We start from the raw sequence: 12,454 nt of genomic DNA on the forward strand, positions 1-12,454 counted from the left end.
TTCTTCAATCTCCTGAGGGAAATTTACCCATGATTCCACAGTTTTACCCAGGATACACTTCTGCAAAGCCCCTCCTATCTCCTCACTCCCAGGTTTGAGACTACAGGGAGAAGGAGACATTTTACAGTCAGCTCTGTGGAATCGTTTTTTTAGGAAAATTCCTGCGTTTTAAAACACATTCCTATTTTTGTACTGACTACAATGATGGAGCCTTTTTCTGACCAGATTGTGATGTTCATGCTGGCTGCAAGCATGATGGAGGAAGAAAGTGCTGATGAACATCAGGATCCAGGTCAGCAAATGTCTGCATTGGGTGAGCCAGTATTGCGGGTTTCATTTCCACATCCACGCCAGTATCGCACTAGGCGTGAACTGGAGGATCTCAGCGAGTTCGAGGTGATACAAAATTATCGCTTATCGACTCGCGACATATATTCGCTGTACGCTCTGTTGGAGGCCGACTTGGAACCTCGGGCACGGACAAATCGTGCAATCAGCGGTTTTCAGAAACTGCTGGGGACGTTACATTTTTTGGCGTCAGGCACATTCCAGCCTACACTGTCTCAAACATGCGGTTTTTCACAGTCGACACTGTCGCGCTGTATAACCCAGGTCATTAGGGCTTTCCGCAAATTGACGATCCAGTACATCACATTTCCAGAGACGGACAGCGAATGTCGTGAGATCAAATTAGGCTTTTTCAACAAATACAAATTTCCCAATGTGCTGGGCTCGATTGACTGTACCCACGTGCAGATCAGACCGCCACGGAATTCAGAGGAATGTTTTCGGAACCGAAAACAGTTCCATTCCCTGAACGTGCAGGCGGTCTGTGATGTAAACATGAGATTTTTGAACATTTTTGTGGGATTTCCTGGATCATCTCACGACTCCTTCATCCTAAGCCAGTCATCGCTGTTTGACAAGTTCGAAACAGGAAACATGCCTGGTGGCTGGCTGTTAGGTATGTATTTCAATTTTTTTGATTTTTATTATTTTATTTTTTTATTATTTTTTACAAGTACCTAACATTTTTTTTATATTTTCTATAGGCGATGCGGGTTATCCAAACAAACCGTGGCTCTTGACCCCATTGTCTAATCCTGTCGGTAGAGCAGAAAAACATTACCAAGAGACACACATTGCATCGAGGCAAATAATTGAACGTGCCTTCGGTGTACTTAAAAGCCGGTTTCGATGTTTAGACACTTCCGGCGGTGCTCTTTTGTACTCACCGGCGAAGGTTTGCGGCATGGTAAATGCATGTTGTATTTTACACAACATATGTGTCGCAAACCGTTTGCCGGTGACTCTTCGTCGCAGTGCTTTCCGACGCGGGAACCGGTCTTCTGCTCTACCGGTGGGTATGGACGAAGGAGAGGATTCCCGGCGGACATTGATCCAAAATTATTTTGCAGTTGCCTGTGAGTATACTGACAACATTTGTATTATCGTGTAAACTGACATTGGAATATTTTTAAAAAAACCTCTTCATTTATGTATTTCAGAGTTTTACATCCTGTTGATGTATATCCCCAGGCCATGTTTGTACAGTTCGTTACCCCGTTTTATCCTGTTGTTGGGTTACCGCAAATATTTGATCCTTTTATCCAACTCTACCATGGGTGACCCTACTGGTGATGTGGACCTGACCCTCCGCCATGTAGCAGACAACCCCCCCTCAGGTGAGATGTATTGCCCAAAACTCCCTTGTCCAAAATCACCCCGACATGTCCAAAGTGCAGCCCTCCGGCATTTGCAAGACTGCACATCCAAACATTCCCTGAAACAGCAATGCTAATCAGGGAATGTTTGGATGTGTAGTGATGCAAGTGCCGGAGGGTTGCATTTGGGCCGCTGTAACCCGCTTGTGTTGTGTGGACTGTTGTATGTACCTCTTTTTTCCAGTCCCTGGGTGACACTATCACCCATATCTGGAAGCTCATACTGTTCTCTTCCACAGGTCCTGCGATGTATCTTCCCAAGTGGCGTGGATGTGAAGAGACACGACATTTCAACTGATGTTCCATGGGCGACCTACTGGTGATGTGGACCTGACCCTCCGCCATGTAGCAGACAACCCCCCCTCAGGTGAGATGTATTGCCCAAAACTCCCTTGTCCAAAATCACCCCGACATGTCCAAAGTGCAGCCCTCCGGCATTTGCAAGACTGCACATCCAAACATTCCCTGAAACAGCAATGCTAATCAGGGAATGTTTGGATGTGTAGTGATGCAAGTGCAGGAGGGTTGCATTTGGGCCGCTGTAACCCGCTTGTGTTGTGTGGACTGTATGTACCTCTTCTTTCCAGTCCCAGGGTGACACTATCACCCATATCTGGAAGCTCATACTGTTCTCTTCCACAGGTCCTGCGGTGTATCTTCCCAAGTGGCGTGGATGTGAAGAGACACGACATTTCAACTGATGTTCCATGGGCGACCTACTGGTGATGTGGACCTGACCCTCCGCCATGTAGCAGACAACCCCCCTCAGGTGAGATGTATTGCCCAAAACTCCCTTGTCCAAAATCACCCCGACATGTCCAAAGTGCAGCCCTCCGGCATTTGCAAGACTGCACATCCAAACATTCACTCCTGATACACCAATGCTAATCAGGGAATGTTTGGATGTGTAGTGATGCAAGTGCAGGAGGGTTGCATTTGGGCCGCTGTAACCCGCTTGTGTTGTGTGGACTGTTGTATGTACCTCTTTTTTCCAGTCCCAGGGTGACACTATCACCCATATCTGGAAGCTCATACTGTTCTCTTCCACAGGTCTTCCGGTGTATCCTTCCTAAGTGGCGTGGATGTGAAGAGACACAGTTCCCCTGATGTTCCCTGGGCAATCTACTTACGTACAATTCAACTGCATTACATATTTTAATAAAAACCACAGGAAACTTCTATTTTTAAAAGTTTATTGAAGAAAAATGTTATTTTTTAAATAAAGTTTGAAAGTTAATTAAAACAAAAAAGTAGTTTGTTCTTCTTTACATTCTTTTCTTGTGTATATAGATATCTGTGGGGAAAAGAAAAAAAGTATATTAAAGTAAAGACACACCAAATTCATGTTCATTTCTTTTCAATTAAAATTTTGTTGAACAACACAGCCCAGCATGACCCATTGCTGGACTGTGTGGTTCTACAAAGGCATGCGGTTCAAAGTGAAATAGTGGCGTCAGTGGTCAGCACTTTGAAACGCTAACATTTGTGGAACAACACAGCCCAGCATGACCCATTGCTGGACTGTGTGGTTCTACAAAGGCATGCGGTTCAAAGTGAAATAGTGGCGTCAGTGGTCAGCACTTTGAAACGCTAACATTTGTGGAACAACACAGCCCAGCATGACCCATTGCTGGACTGTGTGGTTCTACAAAGGCATGCGGTTCAAAGTGAAATAGTGGCGTCAGTGGTCAGCACTTTGAAACGCTAACATTTGTGGAACAACACAGCCCAGCATAACCCATTGCTGGACTGTGTGGTTCTACAAAGGCATGCGGTTCAAAGTGAAATAGTGGCGTCAGTGGTCAGCACTTTGAAACGCTAACATTTGTGGAACAACACAGCCCAGCATGACCCATTGCTGGACTGTGTGGTTCTACAAAGGCATGCGGTTCAAAGTGAAATAGTGGCGTCAGTGGTCAGCACTTTGAAACGCTAACATTTGTGGAACAACACAGCCCAGCATGACCCATTGCTGGACTGTGTGGTTCTACAAAGGCATGCGGTTCAAAGTTTCTTGAATAGATACATTGAAACATGGTTCTACTCACCTTGGTACGCACAACACGAACTTATGCCGTCCACTTCATTTTTCCCCACCAATCCTATGAATAAGTCAAAAACACAGCCTAGTGAATAGTAAATTCACACAATGAAAGCCTACTGTACACCATTACAAAAAGGATTTTTGGAAGAAAAAAGTGGTATCAGAATAACTCTTTGGCCCATCATACATGTAGCCACAAGGAGCTTTCATCCGTTACCACACGCGCCCGCATACATGCCCGCGCATGTATGCCTACACAAAGCTCCTTGGTAGTACCCGGTCACGGGTGGGGAAGCCCAACACAGAAAACAATAGTAAGAAAAAAAAAAACTAATGGGAGGGGAAGAAAGGGATACATGAAAAACATTTATACTGTAAGTAAATAAAACAATACTACCGGGTTTATGGTGGAAGTCTGTCCGGATTATCTTCTTCCCCCTGATAGGGCGTGGATGTCCTGGGAGGCTGGGGAGTATGTTGACTGGGCCTCTGTGCCCATGCGGCTGAAGATTGTGTGGCCGGTGGTGGAGGCATCTGGGGGGTGGGGTACATCCCTGTATATCCCTGGTACATCTGTGACTGTCTGTACTGGGATGGGACTTGAGGAAGGGTACGAGGCGTCCTTGTGGCTTGCGACGGCGGATATGGTGGATCACCAGCGTGTTGATGAGCTGGTCCTGGGAGCTTATCATAGATCATCTGCAGTGTGGTGGCGATGACCTGTTGGCTGGATGAGGAGTGTCGATGACTCTCCGACATGTTTTTATTGCTTTCTGCCAGACATGAGCTGTTGTCCACGAGCCGGGTCATGGATTCGGCCAGAATGTGAAGTACGTTCATATTCTCCCTATGATCTTGCATTCTGACCTGTAGTATTGTGGCCGTGCTGTCGGAAAGAGTCTTCTGCAGTTCAAGCAGACTGTTTGACATCTTCTCCATTGTCCTCTCAATGTTGTCCAGTCTGCTTCCCACGACATTTGTGTACGTATCCTGGCGGGTCCCAATCTCCGATGCCAGGGTGTGAACCCTCTGAACAGTTGAGGGATTCTGCCCTTCCTGGATGTCTGCCACCACTTGGATTTGGGCAGCTGAAAAGAAAATTAGACAATTCATCATACATTTTTTTAAAGGCTCACAATTCAATTTACTCACACAGGGATGTAGCAACTGGAGCCTCCTGCACTTCCACCTCGTCATCCTCTGACGACTCCTGTAGGAGGAGATCCGGCCTGAAGTAGGAACCAATCCCCGAAGCTAGTCCGCTGCTGGTCCGTGGCACCACTGTTTGCAAAACAATTTTTTGGGGAAGTTAATAAACTTTACACAACTGCTGACCCCCCTCCACCCTCCCACACACACACACAAAATAAATACAAACCTTCTCCATCCTGTAATGCCGCTGCTCCAGGAGCTCCACTTGTCCTCGTTTCGGAAGACTTTTCAAGGGTCTGGCTGGATACGTCTGCACGGCTGTCCTCAAACCCAAGAAAAGTTTTGTCTGTTAACGCTGTAGACTCAAACAGATCGGGTGATGGGTCCACAAGGGTTGTGTCTTGAGGCTCTTCAGTCACAGTCCCAGAGATCCTGGAGAGACGATGATCTGGTGATGGCCTGCGCGCAGGAGCTGTAGTTTGGCGCCCATCTTGTGGTGTGGTCGCCGACGGTGTCTGGCGCACAGGTGATAGTCTGTGCGCTGACGTCGTCTGATGCACAGGTGACAAACTGCGCGATGACGAACTGTGGCGCACAGGTGATGATCTGTGTGCTCGCAATGCTTGCGGCGCAGTTGATGGTCCGCGCGCTGCTGCCGATGCCTGCTGCACAGGTGACGGTCCGTGCGCTGGCGATGTCCTGTGCGCAGGTGATGTCCTCTGGGCAGGCCTGTCTGAAAAAAAAAAAAAAAAAAAAAAAAGCACATTAGCACATACAAAAATTTTAAAGGGAAGTACAGCTCATGTGAATGTATTCTTACCATCAGACCTCCTTTTGGACGGCTGGTCTCCCGCCTTCTTCCGTCTTCTGGGCGGTTCTTCCTCCTGGGGAAAGCCAGCAGGACGGCTGGAGTCCACACCTCCGCGAACTCCTTCGACCATGGCAGGGTTCATGCGCCTTCTAATAACGTTCTCCCAGGGTAGCCACTTCAGATTGAGAGCCGGGCCACCTCCCGTAGCTGTCTCATGTCGGCGCTGAATACCCATCTTCTTCTTGGTCTGTCTGCGGCAATCACTGTACCGCTTCAAGCAATTTCTGGTGCTCCGGCGGTTTCCAGATATTGCAGTGACTTGACTCGCAATGGATTCCCAGATGCTTCGCTTTGTCCTAGCTGATGTTGACTGTGCCCTTGATCCATACAAAACGTCGTAGGACCTGTCGACGCAATCCACTAGGGTACAGTTTTCCGCCTCAGTGTATCTGGGTCCACGCACCTTTTTCTGTCCTGCATCTTCACCAGAGGCTTCCTCCTCCGACTGCTCCTCTGGCTGGCTTCTTGCCTTTAGGGATTAAAAAAAAATAAAAAAAAAAAAAAAATAATAAGATCGGTATGTACCTGTGAGTGTCAGTATCCCTGGCATTGCGCACATATTCCAGTAGGTGTGCATGGCATTGCGCAAACTACAGTGGGTAAAGTTTGATGCTATTTGTGTCTGCAGGTGTGGTTAGTACCTTTCTACTAGGCTTTTTCTTGAACTTCTCATGGGCCCTTGACGACCGCGGCTGGTCACTACATGCCTGGTCGGTCGTATCCGCCTCCTGGGTTGGCTCCCACTCCTCGTTGCTATGCAGGGATAGATCCGAGGGGGTGGGGGAAGGGGCGGATCGGGTCTGCTTGTCCTTTGACATCTCTGTTATAAAATAAAATATAAATAAAATAAACATACATACATACATACATACATACATACATGTATAAATGGCTGACCCACACAAAATGGCTGACCCACACAAAATGGCTGACCCACACAAAATGGCGACCAGGCTGTCGACCAAACTTGCTCCAAATCACCCCAAAATGGCCAGAAAGCATCCCAGCACACTCAGGAGGTACACCACAGCAAAATTAGGAGGGAAAACACATGTTTGCCAAACAGTCCACAGCACATGTCGACCAGGCTGTCGACCAAACTTGCTCCAAATCACCCCAAAATGGCCAGAAAGCATCCCAGCACACTCAGGAGGTACACCACAGCAAAATTAGGAGGGAAAACACATGTTTGCCAAACAGTCCACAGCACACGTCGACCAGGCTGTCGACCAAACTTGCTCCAAATCACCCCAAAATGGCCAGAAAGCATCCCAGCACACTCAGGAGGTACACCACAGCAAAATTAGGAGGGAAAACACATGTTTGCCAAACAGTCCACAGCACATGTCGACCAGGCTGTCGACCAAACTTGCTCCAAATCACCCCAAAATGGCCAGAAAGCATCCCAGCACACTCAGGAGGTACACCACAGCAAAATTAGGAGGGAAAACACATGTTTGCCAAACAGTCCACAGCACATGTCGACCAGGCTGTCGACCAAACTTGCTCCAAATCACCCCAAAATGGCCAGAAAGCATCCCAGCACACTCAGGAGGTACACCACAGCAAAATTAGGAGGGAAAACACATGTTTGCCAAACAGTCCACAGCACATGTCGACCAGGCTGTCGACCAAACTTGCTCCAAATCACCCCAAAATGGCCAGAAAGCATCCCAGCACACTCAGGAGGTACACCACAGCAAAATTAGGAGGGAAAACACATGTTTGCCAAACAGTCCACAGCACATGTCGACCAGGCTGTCGACCAAACTTGCTCCAAATCACCCCAAAATGGCCAAAAAACATCCCAGCACACTCAGGAGGTACACCAATGCTAATAGAAGACCCCAAAAGTCATTTAAAGAATAAAAAAAAAACGTGAAAAACTACCCCAAAACACAAGTCTCCCCCAAAAAAAGCAGCAACACAAGCAAGGGGCTATACACATACCTGCACACATGCACACATACACAAACACCCCATGTACACCTCATGGCAACCCCCACTACACAAACACATACATGCAACACCAGACACACATGTGGTACTTACCTACAAATGTTGTAAAAGCTCCTAAAATGGCTCTCCTCCGGGGTAACAGGTATCCTCCTGACTGTCCTGGAATAAAGCCTGCTGGGGTGTCCAAATGATATCCACAGCAAACAACCAAATTGCTAGCTCTGCACCTCCTCACACCTCTCTGCAGGTTCACAAAATGGCTGCAGAGCACGCAGCAAACAAGCCCTAATAAAGGGCTGCTTTCGGCGGGAAGGCGAATTCGGGACGCCCACTACTCGCCGATTGGCCGTTATCCGCCTGGGGGTGGGTCGAATCCGTTTTACATTGCATATGGTGAATTCAGGGTCCCGGCGACAGGGCTGCGGCTGGCGAGTGCGGGCGAATTTTACAGGGGCGGATTAAATGACGCGATTCGCCCGCTATTGCATATACCCCTATGGGGTATATGCAATTGCGGTCGAATTCCCGAAATTGTCGAATTTCGGGTCATTTTCGACCAAAAAAAAAATTCGCCTATGCAATTCAGTGCTTTCCGACCAAAAAACGGACTTTCAAAATTCGACTTTTTGAAATTCGACTTTTTGCAAATTCGACTTTTCTACAATGATACAAGTGCTGCAATTCGACCAAAGCATATTCAATTCAAGTTTGGAAATTCGACAGCAGTGCTTTTAGACAGCAAATTCGTCATTTTCAATCCGCCACACTTTGGAGGGTGAAAACAAATAAAAAAAATTTAAACATGGTTTTTTTTGTGGTTTTTTTGGGGGGAATAGCAGATCTATTTATATTAGAAGGGATTAGGTACTTTTTTTTTTTTTTTTTGGAGGCACAAATATTATTTATATATTTTTTAAAATATTTTTTTTTTATTTATTTTTTTATTGCTGGAACGGTAAAATCCTAAAAAAAAATGGTGTGGGGTCCCCCCTCCAAAGCATAACCAGCCTCGGGCTCTTCGAGCTGGTCCTGGTTCTAAAAATTGCGGGGAAAAAATTGACAGGGGATCCCCCGTATTTTTAAAACCAGCACCGGGCTCTGCGCCTGGTGCTGGTGCCAAAAATACGGCGGACAAAAAGAGTAGGGGTCCCCCGTATTTTTAACACCAGCATCGGGCTCCACTAGCTGGACAGATAATGCCACAGCCGGGGGTCACTTTTATGCCGTGCCCTGCGGCCGTGGCATTAACTACCCAACTAGTCACCCCTGGCCGGGGTACCCTGGGGGAGTGGGGACCCCTTCAATCAAGGGGTCCCCCCCCCAGCCACCCAAGGGCCAGGGGTGAAGCCCGAGGCTGTCCCCCCCATCCAATGGGCTGCGGATGGGGGGGCTGATAGCCTTTTGTGATCATGAAAAGAATATTGTTTTTTCCAGCAGTACTACAAGTCCCAGCAAGCCTCCCCCGCAAGCTGGTACTTGGAGAACCACAAGTACCAGCATGCGGGAGAAAAACGGGCCCGCTGGTACCTGTAGTACTACTGGAAAAAAAATACCCAAATAAAAACAGGACACACACACCGTGAAAGTAAAACTTTATTTCATACGTCGACACACACAATACTTACCTATGTTCACACGCCGACATCGGTCCTCTTCTCCATGTAGAATCCAGGGGTACCTGAAAATAAAAGATCAATATACTCACCTCAACCAGGCTCCAGAGATAAATCCACGTACTTGGAGAAAAAAACAAACCGGACAACCGACCACACGGACTGAAAGGGGTCCCATGCTGACACATGAGACCCCTATCCCCGAATGCAGAGAGACCTGTCAGTGACAGCTGTCACAGAAAGGTCTCTAAAGCCAATCAGGAAGCGCAACTTCGTTGCGCTCATCTGATTGGCTCTGCGCGTCTGAGCAGACAGCGCATCGCACAGCTCCGTCCATTATATTCAATGGTGGGAACTTAGCGGCTAGCGGTGAGGTCACCCGCCGGTCAGCGGCTGACCGGCGGGTGACCCCACCGCTACCCGCAAAGTTCCCACCATTGAAAGTAATGGAGCGGCTTTGCGATGCGCTGTCACAGCACAGACAGCGCACAGCCAATCAGATGAGCGCCACGGAAGTAGCGCTTCCTGATTGGCTGAAGGGACTTCAGTGACAGGAGTCACGTGATGTCCCGGCATTCGGGAGAAAGGGGTCTGATGTGAAAGCATGGGACCCCTTTCTTAGTCCGGTATGGATCGGTGTTCGTTTTTTTGTTTTGCCAAGTACGTGGATTATCTCTGGACCTGGATGTACCTCTGGACGCTGGAAGGTGAGTATAATTTTTTCACAGGTACCTCGGATCGTCGGAGACCGTGGCAGTCGGCGTGTCAACATAGGTAAGTATGTGTGTGTCGGTAGTGTGTAATAAAGTTTTACTATCAAGGTGTGTGTGTACTGTTTTTATTTGGGTATTTTTTTTCCAGTAGTACTACAGGTACCAGCGGGCCCGTTTTTCTCCCGCATGCTGGTACTTGTGGTTCTGCAAGTACCAGCTTGCGGGGGAGGCTTGCTGGGACTTGTAGTACTACTGGAAAAAACATTATCTTTGTATTATCACAAAAGGCTATCAGCCTCCCCATCCGCAGCCCATTGGATGGGGGGGGACAGCCTCGGGCTTCACCCCTGGCCCTTGGGTGGCTGGGGGGGGGGGACCCCTTGATTGTAGGGGTCCCCACTCCCCCAGGGTACCCCGGCCAGGGGTGACTAGTTGGGTAGTTAATGCCACGGCCGCAGGGCACGGCATAAAAGTGACCCCCGGCTGTGGCATTATCTGTCCAGCTAGTGGAGCCCGATGCTGGTGTTAAAAATACGGGGGACCCCTACTCTTTTTGTCCCCCGTATTTTTGGCACCAGCACCAGGCGCAGAGCCCGGTGCTGGTTTTAAAAATACGGGGGATCCCTGCCCAATTTTTCCCCTGCATTTTTAGAACCAGGACCAGCTCGAAGAGCCCGAGGCTGGTTATGCTTTGGAGGGGGGACCCCACGCCATTTTTTTTTCCGGGTTTTTCCCGTTTTTTCCCGTTTTTAAAATCGCGGCAAAATCCGCCAAATCGGCCGATTTTCGCCCGCGATTCTGGCGAATCCGTTTTTCATTGAATATGGTGAATTCCGGAAGCCACCTTCCGGAATTCACCTGTCGAATTAAGTCGAATTAAAAAACGGTGAAAAATTGCCGCGATTCGCCGTGAATTGCATATACCCCTATAGATCAATATTGCACTTGGCTGTGTCAGATTAAGACACCTGAACTTTTGTTCCTTGTTATGGCACAGTTGTTGTAATGTTACTGCCAAACAACAGGTGATTAGTATATTGTAAAGTCTCACCTCCCCACAGTCACACACTCGGGTGTAAGGTTCCGAAAGAAAGCAGTGCCCGGCTGCTGCAGCACGCCGCTGGATAAACCCTTTGCTGGAGTCGCTTAATTGCCGGAACCAATCACCTTTTTCTTTTCCCCGGCCGGGGTCAGCGATGTGTTGGTGTGAATAGCGGTGCCCGGCTGCAGCTACACGCCGCCTTGCCTCTCCTCATTAGGTGCAGCTCGGCCTTCTCCCTCGCTGGAGTTATTATTCAGTGATTAGGCTGTGGTTAAGGAGGTAAAAACAGTGTCCCAGGTGCATAGGTGTTTCAGAGTCCGGGTGATGGATTCTCCTTAACGTGTTTCTCCGTTATATCCTTTTAATGGTTTCCTCAGAAGGTATCCAACAGTACTTAGCACCCTCCTATTTAAACCAGTCTCCTCCAATGGGTTTCATTCATCAATTAGAGGGGACAGGTGTATTTCTAGTATCTTGTGCATTACTTAGTGACCAGCTGAATATTCGTTGTACCAATATATCAGAAGAGACAAATCTCTCATAATAGTAATCACCTATACATATAAGTGTTTCTTCTAGCATCATATATCCCTTTATAGAGTTTTAATATTACAAAAAAAAATATGTAAATTAAAAACATCATTAAAAATACATATATATATATACACATAAATAATTATATATAATGGCAACACGTGAGTAGAAATAGTATCATCAGAATAGAGAGAGATAAGTTAAATATAACAGACTATCAATCCTGTTACAGCGAGCATAGCCCATTGAATAGCATTACCGGCTACCATCTCACCAACCCGGGTTCTAACCCCGCTCAGTGATACTTTTTTGTCAGTATGTTATTTTATTACAATATTAATATCCATCAATCTCACTCTCACACATAGCAGGATATACTCCCTAACTAACCATCACGGCTCCTTTTTCCATAGTTTTTACTATATAGCAAGGTTGTAATTATTGGCAATTAATATTATCAGGACACAAGTCCAACGTAACCTCTTTTGTAATCATATAGGACCTTTAGAAGGAGAACAAAATCAAATAAAGCCCAAGTTATTCTCAAAAGCTCTTTTCTAGACATTTATCAGATAGACCACATTCTTTCATGAATATTCAGATCTTATATATTGTTCATTTCTATGGTATCATTAAGCCCCAAAGGTGATAATGCGCCCAGAGAAAAGATCCAAAACGCCTCCCTTTTACAGAGACGGTTGAACCTGTCCCCGCCTCTTGCGGTAGCTGGTATAAACTCAATACCCTGCACCACAAGGCCGCCCATACTTTCCTGATGTTTATATTTAATGTATGTAGACAA

The 12,454-nt window shown here is 47.2% G+C and overlaps 1 protein-coding gene and 1 long non-coding RNA gene across 2 annotated transcripts; one reads left to right on the top strand and one right to left on the bottom strand.

The window, feature by feature from the left end:
• Window positions 1-459: 459 nt before the first annotated feature.
• LOC135050474 (uncharacterized) lies at window positions 460-1,725 on the top strand. The gene is made up of 3 exons (XR_010241618.1): window positions 460-964; window positions 1,053-1,424; window positions 1,509-1,725. It is a non-coding gene; the product is annotated as an uncharacterized LOC135050474 (long non-coding RNA).
• Window positions 1,726-4,170: 2,445 nt separating this feature from the next.
• LOC135050475 (uncharacterized) lies at window positions 4,171-5,045 on the bottom strand. Its single transcript, XM_063956965.1, has 2 exons — window positions 4,921-5,045; window positions 4,171-4,856 (listed from the first exon to the last, which is right to left on the bottom strand). The coding sequence occupies exon 2, from the start codon at window positions 4,705-4,707 to the stop codon at window positions 4,171-4,173; it is 537 nt and encodes a 178-aa protein (XP_063813035.1). The 5' UTR covers window positions 4,708-4,856; window positions 4,921-5,045.
• Between the last annotated feature and the right edge of the window lie 7,409 nt (window positions 5,046-12,454).

Source organism: Pseudophryne corroboree, chromosome 2 (genome assembly GCF_028390025.1).
Source record: "Pseudophryne corroboree isolate aPseCor3 chromosome 2, aPseCor3.hap2, whole genome shotgun sequence".
Taxonomy (NCBI): Eukaryota; Metazoa; Chordata; class Amphibia; order Anura; family Myobatrachidae; genus Pseudophryne; species Pseudophryne corroboree.

Excerpts from the sequence above, each read along its gene's own strand:
- LOC135050475 (XM_063956965.1), bottom strand. The coding sequence starts at position 4,707 with ATGGAGAAGATGTCAAACAGTCTGCTTGAACTGCAGAAGACTCTTTCC.